At 32.9% G+C, this 19,623-nt stretch overlaps 2 protein-coding genes across 4 annotated transcripts; one reads left to right on the top strand and one right to left on the bottom strand.

The window, feature by feature from the left end:
- The first annotated feature begins 897 nt into the window (after positions 1-897).
- Positions 898-2,050, top strand: LOC116345907. 2 transcript variants are annotated; one of them, XM_031775671.1, is made up of 3 exons: positions 898-1,549; positions 1,605-1,639; positions 1,695-2,050. In XM_031775671.1, the coding sequence occupies exons 1-3, from the start codon at positions 1,306-1,308 to the stop codon at positions 1,725-1,727; spliced, it is 312 nt and encodes a 103-aa protein (XP_031631531.1). In that variant the 5' UTR covers positions 898-1,305; the 3' UTR covers positions 1,728-2,050. The 2 variants fall into 2 exon arrangements, with proteins under 2 accessions (XP_031631531.1, XP_031631530.1); XM_031775670.1 differs by having other exon boundaries at positions 1,709-2,050.
- Positions 2,051-3,170: 1,120 nt separating this feature from the next.
- On the bottom strand, positions 3,171-18,613 carry LOC116345849 (LIM/homeobox protein Awh-like). Of its 2 annotated transcripts, XR_004201536.1 has the most exons (7): positions 16,998-18,613; positions 7,784-7,965; positions 4,432-4,649; positions 4,080-4,301; positions 3,802-3,957; positions 3,588-3,729; positions 3,173-3,374 (listed from the first exon to the last, which is right to left on the bottom strand). XR_004201536.1 is itself a non-coding variant. In XM_031775563.1 (6 exons), exons 1-6 carry the CDS (start codon positions 17,001-17,003, stop codon positions 3,668-3,670), a joined length of 846 nt encoding a protein of 281 aa, XP_031631423.1. In that variant the 5' UTR covers positions 17,004-18,613; the 3' UTR covers positions 3,171-3,667. The 2 variants fall into 2 exon arrangements, 1 of the variants encoding a protein (XP_031631423.1); XM_031775563.1 differs by having other exon boundaries at positions 3,171-3,729.
- Positions 18,614-19,623: the final 1,010 nt, after the last annotated feature.

Raw genomic sequence — 19,623 nt, forward strand, 5'->3', positions numbered from 1 at the left:
ATTCAAATCCAATTTACATGTAATTAAATAGGACAACATTATGTATATACAGAGATGGGCAAATTTATCTTGTGTTAGATAATATCACCGAATAAAATTGACTCATTGCACTGGGCTCTACCGAAGACCGGTTACTGTCTATAAAATTAATTTATAAGGAAAGTGGAATAAATAATATTGGAAATGAGCTTATCCAACAATCATTAAATTTCATTCTCATTTTATATCAAAAAATATACAGGGGGTTTAAATAAAATCCCTCGAGTAAATTCAATGAGAAAAAATAATTACATGTAGAACTTTGAAAAATCCGTATAGGATGCAAAGCTAATTTATAATTAAAACACTAGTTTATACCTTCTTCTATAGTAATGTTTAGTCTTAAGAAATTTACATATAAAAGTAAATTAAAAATTGAAATTAAATTTACATTGCTACAATCACTATAAAAATCATTTTTATTGTTTTCACTTCATTTCAGCGCCTGACGATATCTGCCATGGCTGAGCTGATTTGTCTGGCTGAAAATATCTCAATATAATGTCTGATCCAAAGACAATTTTTTAAGTTCATCGATTACTTCCAAGCACAAAGATTGCTCACTGTGCACAAGTGTAAACAGGTTTTGCATTAATATAATTAGTGTACTATCGCAATTAAGAGACTGCGTTCCGTCAATTGATGATATAGAAAAAAGTGTATGTAGGGCAGACTAGAGGGCAGATAATAAAACAATAAAAATTATTAATGATTAATGATGATAATTGCTTCATTTAATTCTAATGGGACTTTTGAAGGACATGTATTCTGATATGGTTTAAAAATGCATTCACGACGCTATTATAAATAGCCAGTGCTTAGCAGTGTATTTTATTTCTAGTTGCTTATTAAGAGTGAACGCATTTGAAATAGAAAATGATCGCCACTACTGACGAAGTGCATTCGAGAAAGGCGATTTGATTGGAAATAAAGCAAAATTTTGCCTGTATATATAACCAAAATTTTGGAGAAAATTGCGAAAAATGAAGGATTGTCCGATTATGCGATTGAATTGAATCCCGGTTCAAATCATGGTGATAATTTTTTGGGTGAATTGATTGCAATTTCACTTTCTGGAACTAAATTTGAAAATGGCTTGGCCCAGAAATGTGAAATGAAATTACTTTGCAAACGGCCACCAACGAATAAAACGCGCCTGGAACATTTTAAATCAAATATTGTGTTTGAACGTGAAATTTACATATATTCAAAATTGTTGCCGGCTTTCGTTCGATTTCAGCAAGAGAAGGGACTGTGTGATTTGCAATGAAGGATCAAAGACCAAACGAATTTAAAGAATTTGAACAGTTGAAGGTCACCTTCGGCGAATTTTTAATACACGGAAAAATTAAACTATTTTTGGATGAATCATGTTCGAGAGCTGCAGATGTACTAACGAATTCAGAGCACAAAAAACTCATGCAAAATTTCTGTAATACTTTTGTCGACGCGCATGATAATTGTGTATTTGACAAAGAATTTGCTGTAATAACACATGGAGATTTATGGTGTAAGTAATTCGTTTCAAAATCATAATAAAATTATAATTTTGCATACACTTTCAGGTAACAATCTTCTCTTCCGATACGATGATTTAAATGTAAGTGTGTTCTTATTATATTTTCTTTTTCTTTTTTATTGACTTCAATGTTAAGTATTCATATCATAGCTGGTTCCAAGGATATTAACAGTGTGGATGATTGGAGCTAAAAACTTGATAATGGTGACACTTTTAAATGCATTCGATGAGAAAACAAACAACATATACAGAGCGAGAATAAATGGCTTAGTCGAGGACTGCACCAAAGAATGAGAACATGCATGCAACGCCCTCATAAAATTTCATAATTCCTTTGTGATGTTTTGGTAGCATTGTTTATAATTTCAATGCAATCTTGGAATTTGAGATCAAATAATTGTCAATTTTGCAAATATACAATGATACTTTTTTCATTGAATAATAAAAATGATTCAGCAGTGATTAGACTGGTGCTAACGCAATTTTGTGTATATTTGCAAGGGTATCTCATATAAGTGAGCAACTATCAGAGAGTGCGAATTAAAAAAAAACTTTTGGGGGTTCTTGTAGGGGAAAAACCAAGAATTAAAACTTCTATCATGACCGCCGTCACAATATTTGTTAGAAAATAGTACTTACACTAGTGAACACAGCAATTCCATGAGAAAATGAACATATCTCTTACATCAACAAATTCAAAAACATTCAAATTAAATTTTCCTTTTTACCACTAAATGATAAGGAAATGCATTTCATATGATCGAGAAATATATTCATTGTAGCTTTCTCAAGAGAAACATATTGCCTAAAACTGTGGGTTTTAGTCGTATAGTAGCCGAATTCAGTTTCTTTTTACATTGAACCGTAACAAAAACAAACAACAGAAACATTCAAAACAACACAAGTTGTCAATATTATGTTGGATTTTTGTGTAGGTGTCACCATACATGCTTCGAGCATGTAACATTTGCAATGGCACTTGGCTTTCAGTGGATAAATATATAATATATTCCGTTTGTCACTATCTTTTTATTTCAGCTACCGAACTATGGACCTTTCTTTTAAATAAATTCGGTTATTAACGAACATCGATAACTTTATCAAAAATACACTGAAAGAGATTTTATTCTTCATAGCATTTCATCAACTTTTCTATTCTTTTGTGAGACTTTGTTTTAAACATTTTTCTCACATTAAAATAAAACAGGATTAACAGATAATTTGTCTCAAATCAACTTTCGAATCACATTTTAGAGGTTTTATCATTTGACTAAAGTGTGGCCCAACCTACGTTGACGGAATGCCATTTCAGTTTACTTTCAATCGGCTAACTTGTTTGCTTCATTTTGTCAAAATAAAACAATCGTAAAATTGTCAAATGGAAGTTTGTGTGGTATTGTTTCGTGGGTTGTTAGTACATGTTAGTACAATTTCGAACCGGGTGAAGCACACGCAAATATTGCATATTTCCAAATCTCTTACTTACCACAAACTAACCTCAGTTTCATTTCCTTCTCACTGTTGGGTGTGTACTTGGTAAATTGAAAAAAAAAGAATCACGGTGTTTTTTTCGATTGATTTATTTCCACATAATATTGTTGTTGTAGTTTTTATCACATCATTTTTATTTACTTGAAATACATATATATTTATTTAATTCTATAAATGCCAGTTTATGGAGATTGATGCCGTTGGGATGTATAGCGAAAGGTAAAAAGGTATTAATGTAATCATAATAATACATTGAAATCTAATTAAAGTTATGAAGATCCACAGTTTTCTTTTGTTCTACAATTTAATGCTCTCGCCAATGAGTCTGGGAAATTGATGGGATTTATTTTGAAAAGAAAAGAGAGTGAAATGATACTTATTTAGTGCGTGTGTGTAAGAGGAAAATATTTATTGTGAATTTCGTGCATTTCATTTTGCTAAACATATTTTCGTCTGACTGAGAAAAATTGGCCACAATGTGGAACAAAATTAATTAGTTGTATTTAAATTCAAATTAAATCCCATTTCAATTTATTACCTTAAAGTCAAATGTGAAATTGAATTTCTAATTTTATTAAATTCTTCGTCATGATTGTAATATGCACACAGTCAATGGTTTCATACTTCTGCTGGCATGCAGTGAATGCTTGAATCTTGTGATAAATCGTCTAATGATGATTCTGGAACGAGAAGAGAAGAAATGCGATTATTTGATCAACGCAATTTCATTTCATGATCCAAATGTGTTTTACCATGGGTTTTACTGTTATTATTATTATTGTTATTATTAGAAATGTGATTGTTGTTATTATTTATATGTAGCGAATTATGTGTTGTATTTTGAAATGAGTATGTCAATTGTAGATTGATATGACGGCTGTACGAGTTTCCATCGCTATCTCTCGGAACTGCACACGAAGTTCATCCGGACACATATCAAAAAAAAAAGTAAATCAAAAATTTATCGATTTATTAATTTAGTAAGATTTATATGTGTTTATAAAATTCGTTTATCGATTGTGTTGTTCACCTGAATGAATGTGTTTCTTTTGGCGTGCTCTTGAATTTTGAAACCAGACTTGTGTAACGCGTTTACTGAGCCCAGTCACTGATGCAATGCGTTCTAAATCCTGTCCATCTGGATTGCTATCAATTTGAAAATTGGCCTGTAATACTTGCAGTTGCTCTTCGGTGAAGGTGGTTCGAACGCGTTTTGCTTTACTTTTATGATAGCCATCTGCATCGCATCCATCTGTGTTATATGTGAGCGTGTGTGTTTTGGTAATCAAAACGATTTAAACAATTGGACACTAAATGAACACTGTGTATATTCAAAAAAAAAATAGCTCAAAAAAAGAGAATGCATCAGCATAAAAACTTACCGTCGCTGGATGTCGTGCCGCCATCAATCGTTTCAAGATAATGTGCTTTGCACAAAACTCGATCGTCTAATAATGCAAATTGTTCGCCGGTTGAAAGTTGACGACCGCATGAATCACACGCAAAACACGCCAAATGAAATACCAATTCTCTAGCTCGTCGAACCCAATCCGATGATGAAATACCGCGGCAGCATTTTGAGCACTTTGCACCAAAATTCCTATAGATTACAATGCCGAAGAATAAAGACGAAAAAATGAACAATTATTTTTTGTTTTCGTAATATTTATACATAAACAAATGACACAATGAAATCAAATGAAATTGATGTTGGTGAAAAAAAAAACCGAATCGATTGTGTGAATGCGTGCAATGGAATTCTGGAAGAGTTTGTTGCTGAAAGATTGTTGTGTTTTTTCATTTTTCCGCCTTGGAAAAAGTGACACACTCATCGTCTATTCAAAGAAAAAAGGAAGAGAGTGTGGGGCATCTGAAAGATATGCATTGATATGCTCGTTGTGTTTTATGCATGCTAATGATGCTTTGAACCGATGTGTAGCCATTTGATTTGATGAATTAGCATAAATTTTTTTTTTATTGTTATTGTTGTTTATCCATTGAAGATTATCTGGCAACGTTATGAATTATATTTTGATAAAATAGACAAACATCGACATTCTTTATATTCTTTTGTGAATTCACAAAGACTGACGTTTTTGTTTGAGTGTGGTGTGTACGCGCGCTTTTTGGAGTAAAGGCTATCTTTCGAGGTAATACATTCTTGGATAGTTAGTACACGATTGTGGTAGGTACTTGAATCTAGCTACAGATTCTCTTTATATTTAAATCTTATGAAAATAAATAATGAAAAAAATTCGACGAAAGAGCGCACATTTTACATTGATTGTCGTCAGCAATGAGAAAACGACAATATTTTTGTTTTCATTCTACTTCATCCATTCGTTAATTCGAAAGTTTTTTTCATCGAAGCGGCAGCTACGACCGCTGTCCAAATTGAATTTCATATTTTTATTCTATATAAGAAAAGCACCAACACACACACACTCACAACACTTCAATATCGCATGCGTGCGACTTCGAATAGTGAGTTACTTTATGTGTGTATTTTTATTTCGGCGAAATTGTCTTTCATTTTGTTTATTTAATTCAGAAGCATCGCTTAAGACCACAAAATCGTCTATAATCCTTCGGATAAGTGACTTTTGGAAATTGATTTTTCAAGATAAAATCAACAGAGACTAAGAAGATTTAATAGAATTAAAAAAAAGATCCACTAAATAGTCAAATGCATGGATATCACTTCAAATCCTTAATCTAGATTTCCATTGTGAATGTGATGATATAATATGGAATTGTTTGTGCCATGAGAGCGAACATTGTTCAATGAATTATTTGTTAGCGAAATCATATATTTATTTAAAGAAAAGCACTACTATGCTCAAGATACTCAAATCACGGCCACTAATGAAGATAAATGTTTTGGATGGCTTGTGCACCACTCGAGATATAATCATAACACGTGGTAATGTGTGCAATTGAATAAGATGAATTCAACTGAGAAATTGTTTTAATTGAAATCCATTTGAATATTCATATGAATGTCCGAGAATGAATGAGAGTCTTCTCGTGAGAGTTTATTGAAATGTAACACCGCCATACAAAAAATGCTGACTGTCAGCAATTTTTGTATGGCGGTGTTACATTTCATTAGACTCTCACGAGAAGACTCACATTCATTCTCGGACAATCATATGTATATCATTTCGATTGGTTGGTGATCTGTGGAAAAAATGTCCAATTGAAAAAAAATAATGGTAACGTTTATTTGTTGTTGTTCAACATTCATTCAAATGAAAAAAAAAAGATCTTTTTTCCTCATGGCATTTTCAAACATAAATCACTCGGCTCACTATCTAGCGCAACCTTTATGTACACAGTACACATTTGAAAACAACAAACGTTCAACAAACATGCACAAATGAACTAACGGAACTGAGAATTTAAAGAAAGGAAAATGTATTGTGGATACAGATAAATTCATAATTCAATTGCATGACGTGTAGTTTTGGCTGAATTGGCTCACATGGGCACTTCTTATTTGAGAGAGGTGTTCACATACCGCACACACATTCGTATGATTTTATTTTTTATTTTGTAAACTCTGCACGCGGAAAATAAATACATTAATAAAGATTTCAATTGTTTTGCTCAAACGATGAAAAATAAACGAAAACACGAATATAACAGTTCAATAGAGTTTTTTTTTAATGCAAACGCAAATGAGTTTGAAAGAAATGATGGTTTTGTGTAAGTAAAACCTCCAAATTTAAAAAAAAGTAATTTCAGTTTTTAACTGTGGTTTCTTAATTTCCGTAATTTCAAATTTAAAGTACATATTTTTTTGTAATTTCTCTGTCACAATTTGAAGTATCATTCTTCAAAACTGCAATATAAGCTATCAATTGGGAATTATTTCAGTCGAATTCAAACCTAGGGGCTCGGAACTTAAAAAAAAATTCAAATATACTCAGTTTGGTATGAATTAGGTACATAATGGCAAATATTTCAGCGATGTGAAACACACACAATACAAAATAAAATTAATAATCGTTGTTATTAATGTAAAAAAAAAATCAGGCTAAAAAGTTATATTTCTTTAGCAAAAAATTAATTTGGGTGAAAAACTTCAAAAGTGTGTAGTTGATATTCTTATTTTACAAATGACATGCACAATTCACCGTCATTTTGCGCATTTACGATAATCACAAATGTTTACAGCAAGTCAAGTTATTGTGCACCAGTCAAAATGTGCCAATATTCGTGAATATTCGTGGTTATACACCAATAAAAAAAATACTTCCGAGCCCCTAGATTAAAACTAAATCAAATCGTCTTGAGTGCAATAAATAATTCAAAAACCATGGTCTTTGTTAATTCGTATTGCAACGAATACGAAGAAAGAAAAAAAATATAATTTTGCATAATTTATTTTTAGTCTCGTTGAAAAATTAATGACGGCGCGCAAAATATGATCAGCAAAAAAATGAGTGTACGATATTGTATGCAATTGCAGTAGAATAATGGCATCATCTCTAATAACAAAATGCATACGTGCTTACTTACTAAGTGAATGTTATTTTTCATTTAAATGAACTGTCATTAAGTTTAATTTGGTATATTATTCGCATTTTGGATCAGGATATTGTACCTATCGATAATACACGTGTATGTTCATTGCCGTCTTTTCTACATTTTTCTCTCTCTCTCTTCTTTCGAAAAAAAAAGAACAGAGAAGTAGAATGGATAAAAGATAAAGTGGAAATTGAAACTTACTTGGCATAATCTGTTTTACAGTAGACTTGACGTTCGCGTAAAAAGCAAGACGGTTGACGATCCAATGGCGATAGGCAAATGCAGCATCGCAAACATGATCCATGCCATGTACAACCACCGACTTCAAGAAGGTATCTATCCGATATTGGTTCACCGCATGCAGCACAACAGCAAAGTTCTGTCTGTAAATATATAAAATATGCACAAATTAATTATATGCAAGCATAAAGTGTTGAGACTGAGAAAAAATAAAGAGATATACATACAGAAAGTCAATAGAGTCGACATCAAAAAGATACAAAGCATATGGATCATATCGTAAAATTGGCATTTTGCATGTTTACATTGTGTATCTCGAGTGTATTTTAAACGGTATATCGGCAACAATGTTGTGAATTTCTCACGCTTGTCACCAGATTAGACGTGTTTGGTGTGTTACACCATTTTGAATAGTAAATATGTAAAAATCAAATGCGTAGACATCTTCGTTGGCATACACATACAATGACCAAATGTGCAACCAACCCGAATATATATTTCGAGGAGAAACAAAAATACGCAACGCCATTTTATACCCGAATGCAAACACACAATTGTCTGAGAGGTGCAAATAAAATCCGCAGAACCAGTAGGAAACTAAAAAACAGTAGTTCAACATGGTTCCGGTGATATGAAAATATATTTAATAACATATTTGTTCCGTGTGTCTCTCTTTTTGTTGTTCTTTTTCGTTACGCTTGCCTGAGTTGTGTGCCTGTGTGCGTGTTATTGTGCGAAACAGACAACCACAAAACAAAAATGACAGCGAAACGAAAATTCCTGCATCAATTTGCTGGTGTGTCGAGTATATTGGTTTAGTTGTATTATTCAATATATATAGAGAGCGAGAGACACAGCGTATTGATATAGCAATGGGTGAATCGAACATTCATATTTCTTGTTTGCTCTTTTATATGGATTCTTCAGTGCAAAAGTTAACATGTTCAAAAACATAAAACATATGTTTGCACGTTTCTGTACAACATCTTTGTAATAAAATGTTCAGTTTGGGTCGTTGCATTTCAAAAAGTAGCAACCGAGAGTGGAAGAAAGGGAGAAAAAAAATCAAAACTCATGTTATATATCAAATGGCTACATGAAGTTGAGTGAACAAAATTATACGATCGACACAATCTATAGGCAATAGCAGTAAGTACTTGGGTGATTGCTTTGAGCAAAAAAAAAACAACAAACAAATATAAAACAAAACTAACCAAAGCACTGAGATGAAGGGAGCATAAAATAGGGGTTGAAAATATGTTCAAATCGAAAATTATAACTTTATGACTGACATCAACAATACGCCACATTTTATTCATGATCTACGATACAACAAAAAATAATGTTTTTTATATCATTTTGCACATAATGTATACTGTTCACATTCCTAATAAATGATCAGTTGAGAAGGGAGAGCAAGAGAGTAACTGACTTTCTTTGCCTTTTGTTTTGGAATATGTTTGTATTTAATGCAGTGCGACATTGTGGCCAACGTTCATTTCACAATATTGAACCACTAAACCCCGGTTTTATGGGCGCGATAATGGCGAAACGATTGAAAATAAAATACAAAATAGCACCAGTCCAATGGTTACACACACAGTGACACACTTATTGGAAATTACATTCGTCGTCGCCAATTGAACATGCTAATTACAATATTTTGGAATGGAGTCCTATTCTCAAAGCAAACATATATTTCCAGCAGAATTGTGCAAAGTATAATTTTTGACACAAACTATGTAGGTTTTTTTCGGTTGGCCGGAAACATTACCTATGAATGACATTAGTGTGTGATTTGTTTGATCAACGCTATTGCGTTTGCAACAAAAACAAAATTAGTTGTAAATTGTTTCATTGAGAAAATCACCGCTTACGTTTCGATATTCATTCACAAATTTCATGTTAAGTTATTGAAATTCTGGTGAGTTTTTGAGTTTTTTTTTATTTTCTCGGACAGACCGTGCCAGCCGTGTTTGAGTCTCACTTTGCATTCAATGTATCTTTTGTTTATTGGCTCGGAAAAGGCAAGTACCGAAAAATCTTTTCATCCATTTTCTGTATTATTCAAATAAAACGTGACAGATTTTGTAAATCGTATGATTTCTGTGCGAAGATTTGTGATGTGTGTGTGTTTTCTGTGTGAAAGAGTGTTGCTCTTCTTAACATTTTTGCTCGAGATTTTGAGTGAACTCCTTCAGCGAACGCTGATTGAATATGTAATTGCTTCAAGTTTCAATTGAATCTATGCAGTATAACGAGAATTATTGTTTATCGAACGTGACATGCTTCTTAGTAACCGGAACGCCTATGATGCAAACACACATAATATTATCAGTGGCAATCTTATGATACACATGTATATATCGTATCTAGCATAGCATCCGAAGATGTCTTTATGAATGCAAAAGACTATCGATCGACAAATATGTAGATATCGATGGAGATATTGATTGGAAATAAGGCTAAGTCGAGATTGGTGTACAATCGATATTGCTGTATGTAAGCCCTTTCAACAAAACTATTTAAAGAGAATGAGCGATCGCCATTTAAATATTTAAACAGTTGACCCTTCCTCTATCTTTTTAAATGTTTAGTCCAGCCACGGAAAATACCAATTTTTGTATCTCTATTTACGAACATATGCGCCCAAAATCACCGATAAATTCGAGTAAGAGCAACAAGAGAGAGAAGAGCGATCATATGCAGCTGAAACGGACGAATGAAGACAAAGAAAAAAAAAAAAGAAAGAAAGAAACGTAACATGCATACTCGACCGTATTATATGGTGAGAAATTTGCCATAAATCGATGAAATCTCATATCAATTTTTCTTTCTTTAGGTGTCAGATTAGCTATTTTATTGGAAATCAAAGCACAAAAGCTAACATTTTTTTTAATAACCTTTTAATATTTTTTTTTTAATATTTTCAAATTTGGTATGATTTCATGATGCACACACATATCACCACCGTTCTATGAATGTTATCTTATAGGGCATTTTGGTGGATTTCTCTCTTTCTTTCTCTCTCTCTCTCTCTCTCTCTCTCTCTCTATCTATCTATCTCCATTCGTTCTAGTTCATTTTTCATCGTGAACATTTTTCTATCGTCGCGTTCATAACACTTTTTAATATTGCCGCTTTCAAAAGAATTATTCAAGAGCGGCGCGCAATATGATCTCTCACACATTGGTCAGCAGGTTGACGATATGGATGATATAGCCACAGAAACAACAACAATAATATTGTCGAATCCGATCGCATTGATGCGCATTACAAGTTTACAACCATTGAAATGTATTTAACCAAATCTTATGCTCACTTTTATTCACAAGTATTATTTCCATTAGTCCAGTCACATTATGAAACGTTTAGTGATAATAATGGTCGCAAGAGAAATAGTCGAATATCGAATTAAAATAACCACTCTCACACGCGCCAGTGGTAGCACCGAGGTGTACCCAGGAAGCAAATATGTTAACGGTTTTTATATTGATGACCATGAATCAAATATCATTCTAGTCGAAATTTTTTTTCTTCAATTGGTAACATTGAAAGTGACTGAAAGTACACACAAATCCCTTGATGAAATTTATGAATTCACGTTAAAAATTGTTGCTTGGGCGCTACCGCTGTAATAGAACAATATTCACATAGCGCAAGCAAGAGAAAAAAGACGGCGACGATGAAAAAAAATAACAACAACTCCGCAGCAGTCATAAATAAAACACATGTAAATTAGCTGAAACAACGAAACAACTGTTCGAAACTATTAATATTTAATATATATCATCCATTTTCAAAAGAATTTATCCAAAGAAAAAAGTTGTAGAAATATTAAAATTTACATAATTTTTTTTATATATACATCAATGTGTTCCGTATGGTTTTCATCTTTGTTAAAGCATATTTTTGGTTGTTGTTGTTTTCTTTCGCTCTCTTTTTATTCGCTTCGCCGAAAAAAGCAACAATATTGTCAATTGTTTTTGAATACTGTTCTTTATCTCTCAGTCTCTCTAACTTACTATTTCTCTTTTGTCTATCACTAACCACAAAATCAATCCTGGCTTCATCCCAATGTTGTCAAATCAATGTGTTCAGATTCAAATGAAAGTATGAGAAATCGGCGAAAAAACGTGCTTACTTTGTTGACAAAATTCAATTTCTAACCATTTTGCATTTAAATTTAATATTCGCCATAACTATTATAGATTCTTTATCATGCGCTCTTCAATCCAGCGTTTAAATATCTTTGACCATTTTAATAGTTCATCACATCGTCTGAACTATTAAAAAAAAATCATTTCTGTACTCAGTGGGATTTTAAATGAATTGATTCGATTTGTTTTTGTCTGTCTTCTTTTTATGGCAAATCAAAATATGCTAAATACAATATATTTATAAATTTTCCATCTTCAAAAACGTAGCCGTTTATTTTCAATCGATTTTTACTAAGTAGCGATTTGTAATTCCCACACATCATTCGTACGCTTCATTTCAGACTCAATCATGAAAATGTCAAATAGTGCCGTTACCTGAGAGCAAAAATGCCGCACATTTCATCAGAAATTCAAAAATTTATTTTCATTCTCTTCGGCATTACAATTTTTTCTATCTCCTTCTTCTTCGTTTTTATCGTTAAAATAATAATAAATTCGGCGCATACATTCTTTTGCCACCTTGTCTCAAGATATATTTTTCTTTTTTCTAATTTTTATGCAAATTTGGCGCTTCTTTTGTTGCACATTGTGTATAAATTGGTGAGAGAAATAGATGAAAAAATAGAATTGAATGTTGAATGTTGTCTCGATATATATTTATATTTAAATCATAATGCCGCTCGTATTTTTTGTTTCGACTTTTTATTCTCTGTTATTTGTCGATGCCCTGTATTACATTTATCGTGTGAGAAATGAACAAGTTCAAAGTTATGGAAAAAAGAAACAAGTATTCCTCGATTCTTTTTGAATGTCTGATGAATAATTTCGTTTTTGTCCTTATTCAATTATTTCAATTAGCATATTCATAATTATTGGTGCTTTTTGCCAATGCAAATTTCGATGTTATGGAAATGAACAACGAACCAAAGGCAAAGCGAATATCATCATTAGCAAAGACTCTCCGCGATAACAATTGATATTGTTTTTTATTTTTCGTTTCAATTATTCTTCTCTTTCATTATGCCAAAATGATGTTTTCTCTCTCGCTCTCTCAAGTACATGGAAAACGAATGGAAATGTTCAAAATTAAAATACACACACAAAATTCAACATTCAATTCTAAATCGTTGAAGAATATCAAAAATGAACGCTCATGTTAATTATTTTACATGTAAGTGAGAAAATAGAAAAAAGCGTGCAATTTATCGTATTTTGTATGGTATGACAAAAAGTCTTTGTGTCTCATAAATGAGATACGGCAATTTGTTCAAAAACATTTAATTAATAATTGAGCGTATAATTAATCATCAGAAAACAATTAGCAAGGGCCAGAGCACATAGCGTGATGGCCCACTGAGTGTTTATTTTCTTGGACAAAACCAACGAACCATTCGAAAAACAACATACCACGTAAGAAAAACTGAATAGAAAAAGTAACCCACGAGAAAAAAACACACCGAAAAATGGCCCCAAATTGTCTGTTAGTTGTTGTTAACCTTTGCCTGAACTACACACAAAAAAAGTTGGAAAAAAACAACAATTGTAATGATAAAAAAAACCGGCATTGAGAATGAGTTTAATATTTTTGGAAAATGTGTGCGTCGTCAAAAGCACCACCTAACTCGTAAACATTTTTAAAAACAGAAGCTAATCGAAACCTATAATTTCATGATCACAACCGCTGTTCAATCTAAAATGGATTTTTACGATTTTTTTTTCTCTGAAAATCAATTGATTTAATTTGATTAATGAATTTTGTTCGATCGAAGTGAGATGAGACGTTAAAAAAAATCTTAACGCTTATCTATAAAACGATTTGTTATTAAATTAGCTACCGAACCACTTAAATTGCATACATAATAATAATGATGCGAAGTGCCGGAAAAGTTTAAAATCATAAACATAATTGTCGGTTTCATTCAAAAAAAAGGAAGCCGTTCTTAATCTCATCAAATCGCAAATGACTTTTTAATTCAATGCGGCATTGTAGTGTATAACAACAAAATTAGTATTTTTTTTATTCTTGTTATATTCATTCGTTCACTTTTCTCTTCTATTTCCAACATTCAATCATTCAGTTTAAGGTGAGTGTATGTGTTTTCTATCTTTTGGCTTATTCTGAATGGAAATTATTGTTTTTTTATATTTTAATCTTGTTCCATTGTTTGCTCGAATCTTGATTGGCATATATCCTGTGTAAGTAATCAACTACTCAATAAAAACTGTATCACTTTCTAATGGACTAAGCCAATAATTTGTAGGAAATAAAATAGCTCTCGAAGGCGATGTGATGCGCATGTACTCTTTTCAATTCAAAATAGCGAAAAAAAGGAGAGACTTGATGATCAAAATCAATCTTGGATGTCGTTACACATTTATGTCAACTGTGTTTCTTTTTGTTATTCTCGGTCGGGTGACAATTATTGTTTGTGATTTTGAAGAGTGAGATCCTATGTGTTTTTTTCTTTCTTTTTTGACTTGTAATAAATATTTTTCGGTTTGCCGAATTAATACCGTAGACGATTAAAGTCTAGTTACACTTCATTTGATCGTCATCCGTTCTTCATGCACCGAAGTTTTTGTATATAAACAATAAAAAGTACTTTTCATTGCCGAGATTGCATTTAAATTCTATTCAAATGGCAATTTATCATGTGATCCTTTTCAAATAAAATAAAAGAGGAGAAAAAAGAAACATACAACCATGTATTGTACCGGGAACACTTCATAGGCGACAACAATCACGACAATAAACCCAAAAACAGAGGAAAAATGGGCCATCGAAAAATCATGTATCAGCCCTGAAATCACGATGATGATGAGTAAGCGAGTTTGTGTAACAAGGACAGCACATGATTTTAGTTTTTCTTTTCACCACTTCGCCAAAAGCAGATGCTCAATTTGTAATATATGAACTGATGGCCTTTAAAACTGAATTGTCGTTTGTATGCATGAATTCGGATATGGTTGCATTAAATGTATAATAAACACACACTCGACTCAATCAATACATTCTCACACCGGGGTGTGCAGAGAGTATTCACACTCATTTCCCCATTCACTCGCACCCATTCGATCACTCACTTGCCTCTTTTTCTTGCCCTCTCTTGCCGAACATCGATCTCTCTATGACCACAAAACATTGTGCACATTTAAAAAGTCAAGAGGCTTTTCATTGTTTCGCCTTTTATCTACTGCCGATTTATTTGTATGTTATCTACATGGATATTATATTGCATTGAAATGTTTCTGCATTGTTTGGTTATACGTACAGATTTTCTTCTCTATTATTCATTCTTTGAAAATATTACACCATCAAACCAAACAACACAACAAAATGTGTGACAGAAAGTCATCTCTCACTCTCTCTCTCTCACACTCACACACATCGAAATATAGAAAAGTGCCTATGTTACATCATATTGCACAAACAATTTTTGATGACGATCATGAAATGCCGAAACGTGTTGAAAAAGAGAAACACTTCCAACGTTGACGAACGAAGGAACGAGCGAGAGTGTTTGTGTTTCAATTCAATTGAATGATTGCGTTGTTTTTATTTCGAAGGGGCATTTTTGTGACGCCATCAACAATTGTCCGTTACCGGCATGCACGCAAACCAGGTAAAATACATTCTTTTATTGACTTTTGCCGTTTCGCATAAAAGAAGCCCATGTTTCTATTTAATGTTCATCAGCCGTTCGATTAGCTATTGACCAATACAAAAACCTAATAATCTGGTCGTGTCGTTTTTGTTAGCTGTCAAATTGTCTAGTTTTATGTGTTGTTGATTCGTAACAAAAAAATAAAGAAGATTCAATGGATTATTTGGAGGCTCGATCCGATAGAAAAACCTAATAATGATCGTTTGATATGTGTTGAATGACCGATAGATAGAGAGATGGTTCAATGTATATTTGAAAAACGTTACAGGCGAATGTCAGACAATATAAAAATAACAATGCAACCGGCTTCGGTAAACATATTATTTGTGTGCTTCTGCATTCTCAATGCACATGGACACATTGGTACAGATGATTCAATATATACAAATATATGATCGATACAGACACCGTTAGTCAAAGCTAAAGCATCAACTTCAAGCCAGTAGAATAATTGCACAAAAATAACCTTGGCCAGTTCGAATTAGCCGCTTCGATTTTTCATGTTTCGTTCAACGGCACAAAATTAACAATATCATCAAAAGCCCCCTGTGGTTGTTTTTTGCCCATTTTTCTATCGTTTTCTGTTTTCTCTGTTCCCTATTTAAGATCGATTTGTGTGCATCACAAATCGAGAGAAAGAGAAAAAAAATGTCATAAAGAATGACGTTGCATTGTTGTCTTTTGCACTAAATGAAAATAAATGCATGTGTATGCTGTGTGTTCCATCTCGGTCCGAGAGTCTTTAAACATACAAACACAAAGTTTATAAACAGTTTATAAAAATGTTTAATATTTTAACACGCCTTTAATGCGATAACAATAGATTTTGTCCCGTGCACACTCGAAAGCTGCTGCTTCTTTGCAGGCATGTGCATGCCAATATATATTTGAGTGAGCGCGCGCGCGCCTCTTCTCAAAACACCCAGAAACAGTTAGACGAGAGGTTTTTTTTTGCCGTGCAGAACATATTAACATTTTTCTCGTACACCTTTTTGTATTGAATTCCATCCACATCTTGGCTATTCTTTTTGATTTATTACTATTTATTGATGATATTTTTGTTTGTGTACTTCTTGAAGAAAAAAAAGCAGCAAATCCCGAAATTTACGATCAAACATGATTATGACGTTAGTTTTACGTTTATAGGAAATACCAAAAAATCACCTGGATTTTCAATGATATAAATCTATGTTTCGTTTAAAATTTATGGAATAAGTCATTTCCGAAATTTCGAATCGAAGCGATCCAGTCATGACCGAACGCAATTGAATTCGATTTTATGACGTGATTTTGGTTTGTTTATTTGTTTTTTTTTTTTTTTTAATTCTGGCCCTTTTGGGGCGTTCTTACCTTCATTCCTTCAATTGATGTGTCCGCTAATCAAGTAAGCGAGCTCAAAACCCCACATAAAGTCAAAGCAATTCGCCGAATTGATGCGCGTCGCACGTCCACTCATACAATTCAAAAATGCAAACAATGCCAACACAAAATACTGACGAACCGTTTATTGTTTTTGTGTTCGTTGTTTATCTTACATGTGCTAACAAGAACTTGCACGCGTCATCAATAAAATATTTATTAAGAAAATATATTTTGTGCACGCGATAGAGAAACACAGAGTAGTGAGAGAATGTTTTTTTTTCTCTACTTCTTCTTCTGTGAATGAACTGCACAGATAAGAACGAAAATTGTCAACGAAAGAAATAGAAACTGTTTTGTTTTTTGTTTGTCACTGTTTGAACTTCTTTTCACTTGCAAATGAAATCTCAAATGCACCGCAGATCATTTAGTTTGAACTGAAGAAATATATGGTAGTTGTCAATATGACACAGACGCCACCGAGAACGAGACAATATACACGTGCACAGTTTCAATTCTGCATTTTTACCGTCATTGGTTCAGTTTTGTGCTTCCCACTGTGTGTATGCCCATTCAATAAAACAAAAATCGTTCTTTTTTTTTTCTCATTCATTTACAAGACAATCGATTTGTTTTATTATTACTATTCTGTTTTTGTTGTCATCATCATCGTCGTCATCGTCGTCGTTGGTCGTAGTCGTCGTATTCTTTGTGATACAAAGTTCCGAAAATAAATTTATTTATCGCAATTTGATTTTATAAGTGCCAACTGCACTCTGTTTGATTTACGTCAGCAAAAAATGTGGATTGCAACACGATTTGGCGTTTTTAAAAAAATAATTATTACAGTCAATTTGTAGTAAAGAAAATCTATCGAATTCATGCAGCAAAGAGCACAGATTCTTTATACTAACAATAAAAAAAATTCACATGAACTTTCAATGGATCCACTTGTGGGGATCACACAATGGGCCACGCGCAACCACAGACAATATACATATATGCATATATATATGTGAATTTGCAAAAATGCAAAAACCGATTGAAATAAATAACACCGATTTGGCTGGACACCCGTAAACAACTAAAACAAAAATCTGTCAATGTTTTGTTCGCTGAACCAAATGGGCAAACAAGCGAATGGCCCGACGATGGAGATATGCTTTGCCTTTGTTGAATATATATATATTCGAAATATTCGCCGCTTCCACACACACACACACACACGAACACTCTCAAAGCGCACGCAAATTTGATTATAGCGTGTATCTGCTAGTATTGCTGTCTTTTATCGTATTGCAATGTGTATACATGTGTTCATGGTGCGCTCGCTCAACCAGCGATGTGTTGAAGCATCGTTCGCTCTATCTGTGTTCCTGCTTTGTTTTGATATATTCTTTTCAGCTCTCGATTATTATAGATTTTCATGTTGTTTTTTTATTGTTCGTTCTCTCTCTCTCTATCTTTAAGTTTCTATTTATGTTTTGCCAGAGATTTTGTTTCTATTTCGTTTCGGTTGTTTTTTTTTACAATTTATCAAATCGATTTTGAGCGCAACAACAATACACACGAAACGAAAGACTTATCAACGGCTATAGCACTCAAAGTAACACCAACCAACCACACTCCAAATCACAATACACACATATAACAGTTTGACAAAAAAAGCAAAAAATTTAAAACAAAACTGAAGTAACGACAAAAAAAAAAGAGCGAACCGTGCAAAAGAACTTTGAAACCGAAAGAATGACGAACAGTGTGTAATCCAAAAACGGATTTATGCGAAAGGAGACAATTAAAATGAAAGAGTACACATTGGATAATGACAACAGATCCATAAAGAAAAAACAGCGAACGAACGGGATGAAACACGGTTGAACGTTATGTGCCTTTGGTCTCTCTGTGTTGCATGCAATATTACTGGTGTGTGCGCGTGTAAGTGAATCTGGTTCATTGGTTGCTAGGCGGTAACGTAAAAGTCGATACCCGCCCGTTTCGTATCATTCGCATATATGATGGAGAAAAGTAACATCGCCGTACAGACAACGATGACAACCACAACGATACAAATTCAAACACACACTCTCTCTGTAGTCGGTACTATCTTTTTGGTCTCTCTTTTCGCTTGTACTGATTTATTTTTGATTTCTTTCAAGGGGAAGAGATACAAACATCTTTATTGAGAAGAAAATCGAATATTCATTATAGAACCTGCTCAAAGCGTAATAAAAATTGAATATATTATTTTTTAGTTTTTTTTTTTCGATTTCAATTCATATCAAATACTGAAAAGTTGAAGATGTGCCATATTTTTGAAAAAATAATTATCGATACACCCCTAGATGCTGTTTCAAACACATTTTTACGTCTGGTAATGGTGCAACAATTGACGTGAACTGCAAACTGACGATACCATTTGCAGCCCCATTTTATATCTACTCTTTGTAGTAAAATTCATAGAATTTAAGATGACTATTGCACAAATGGAAACTACATTTCATAGAATCACTTTATACGCTTTCATAAAAACTGGATTCATCTCTTTTCCCATATAAATTTTCACTTCGTTTGGTATCTTTTCTGTCACAACACAACGTATGAAAAAAAGAAGTCCGTT

Source organism: Contarinia nasturtii, unplaced genomic scaffold (assembly GCF_009176525.2).
Source record: "Contarinia nasturtii isolate CC-2019 unplaced genomic scaffold, AAFC_CNas_1.1 Cnas_scaffold_1371, whole genome shotgun sequence".
Taxonomy (NCBI): Eukaryota; Metazoa; Arthropoda; class Insecta; order Diptera; family Cecidomyiidae; genus Contarinia; species Contarinia nasturtii.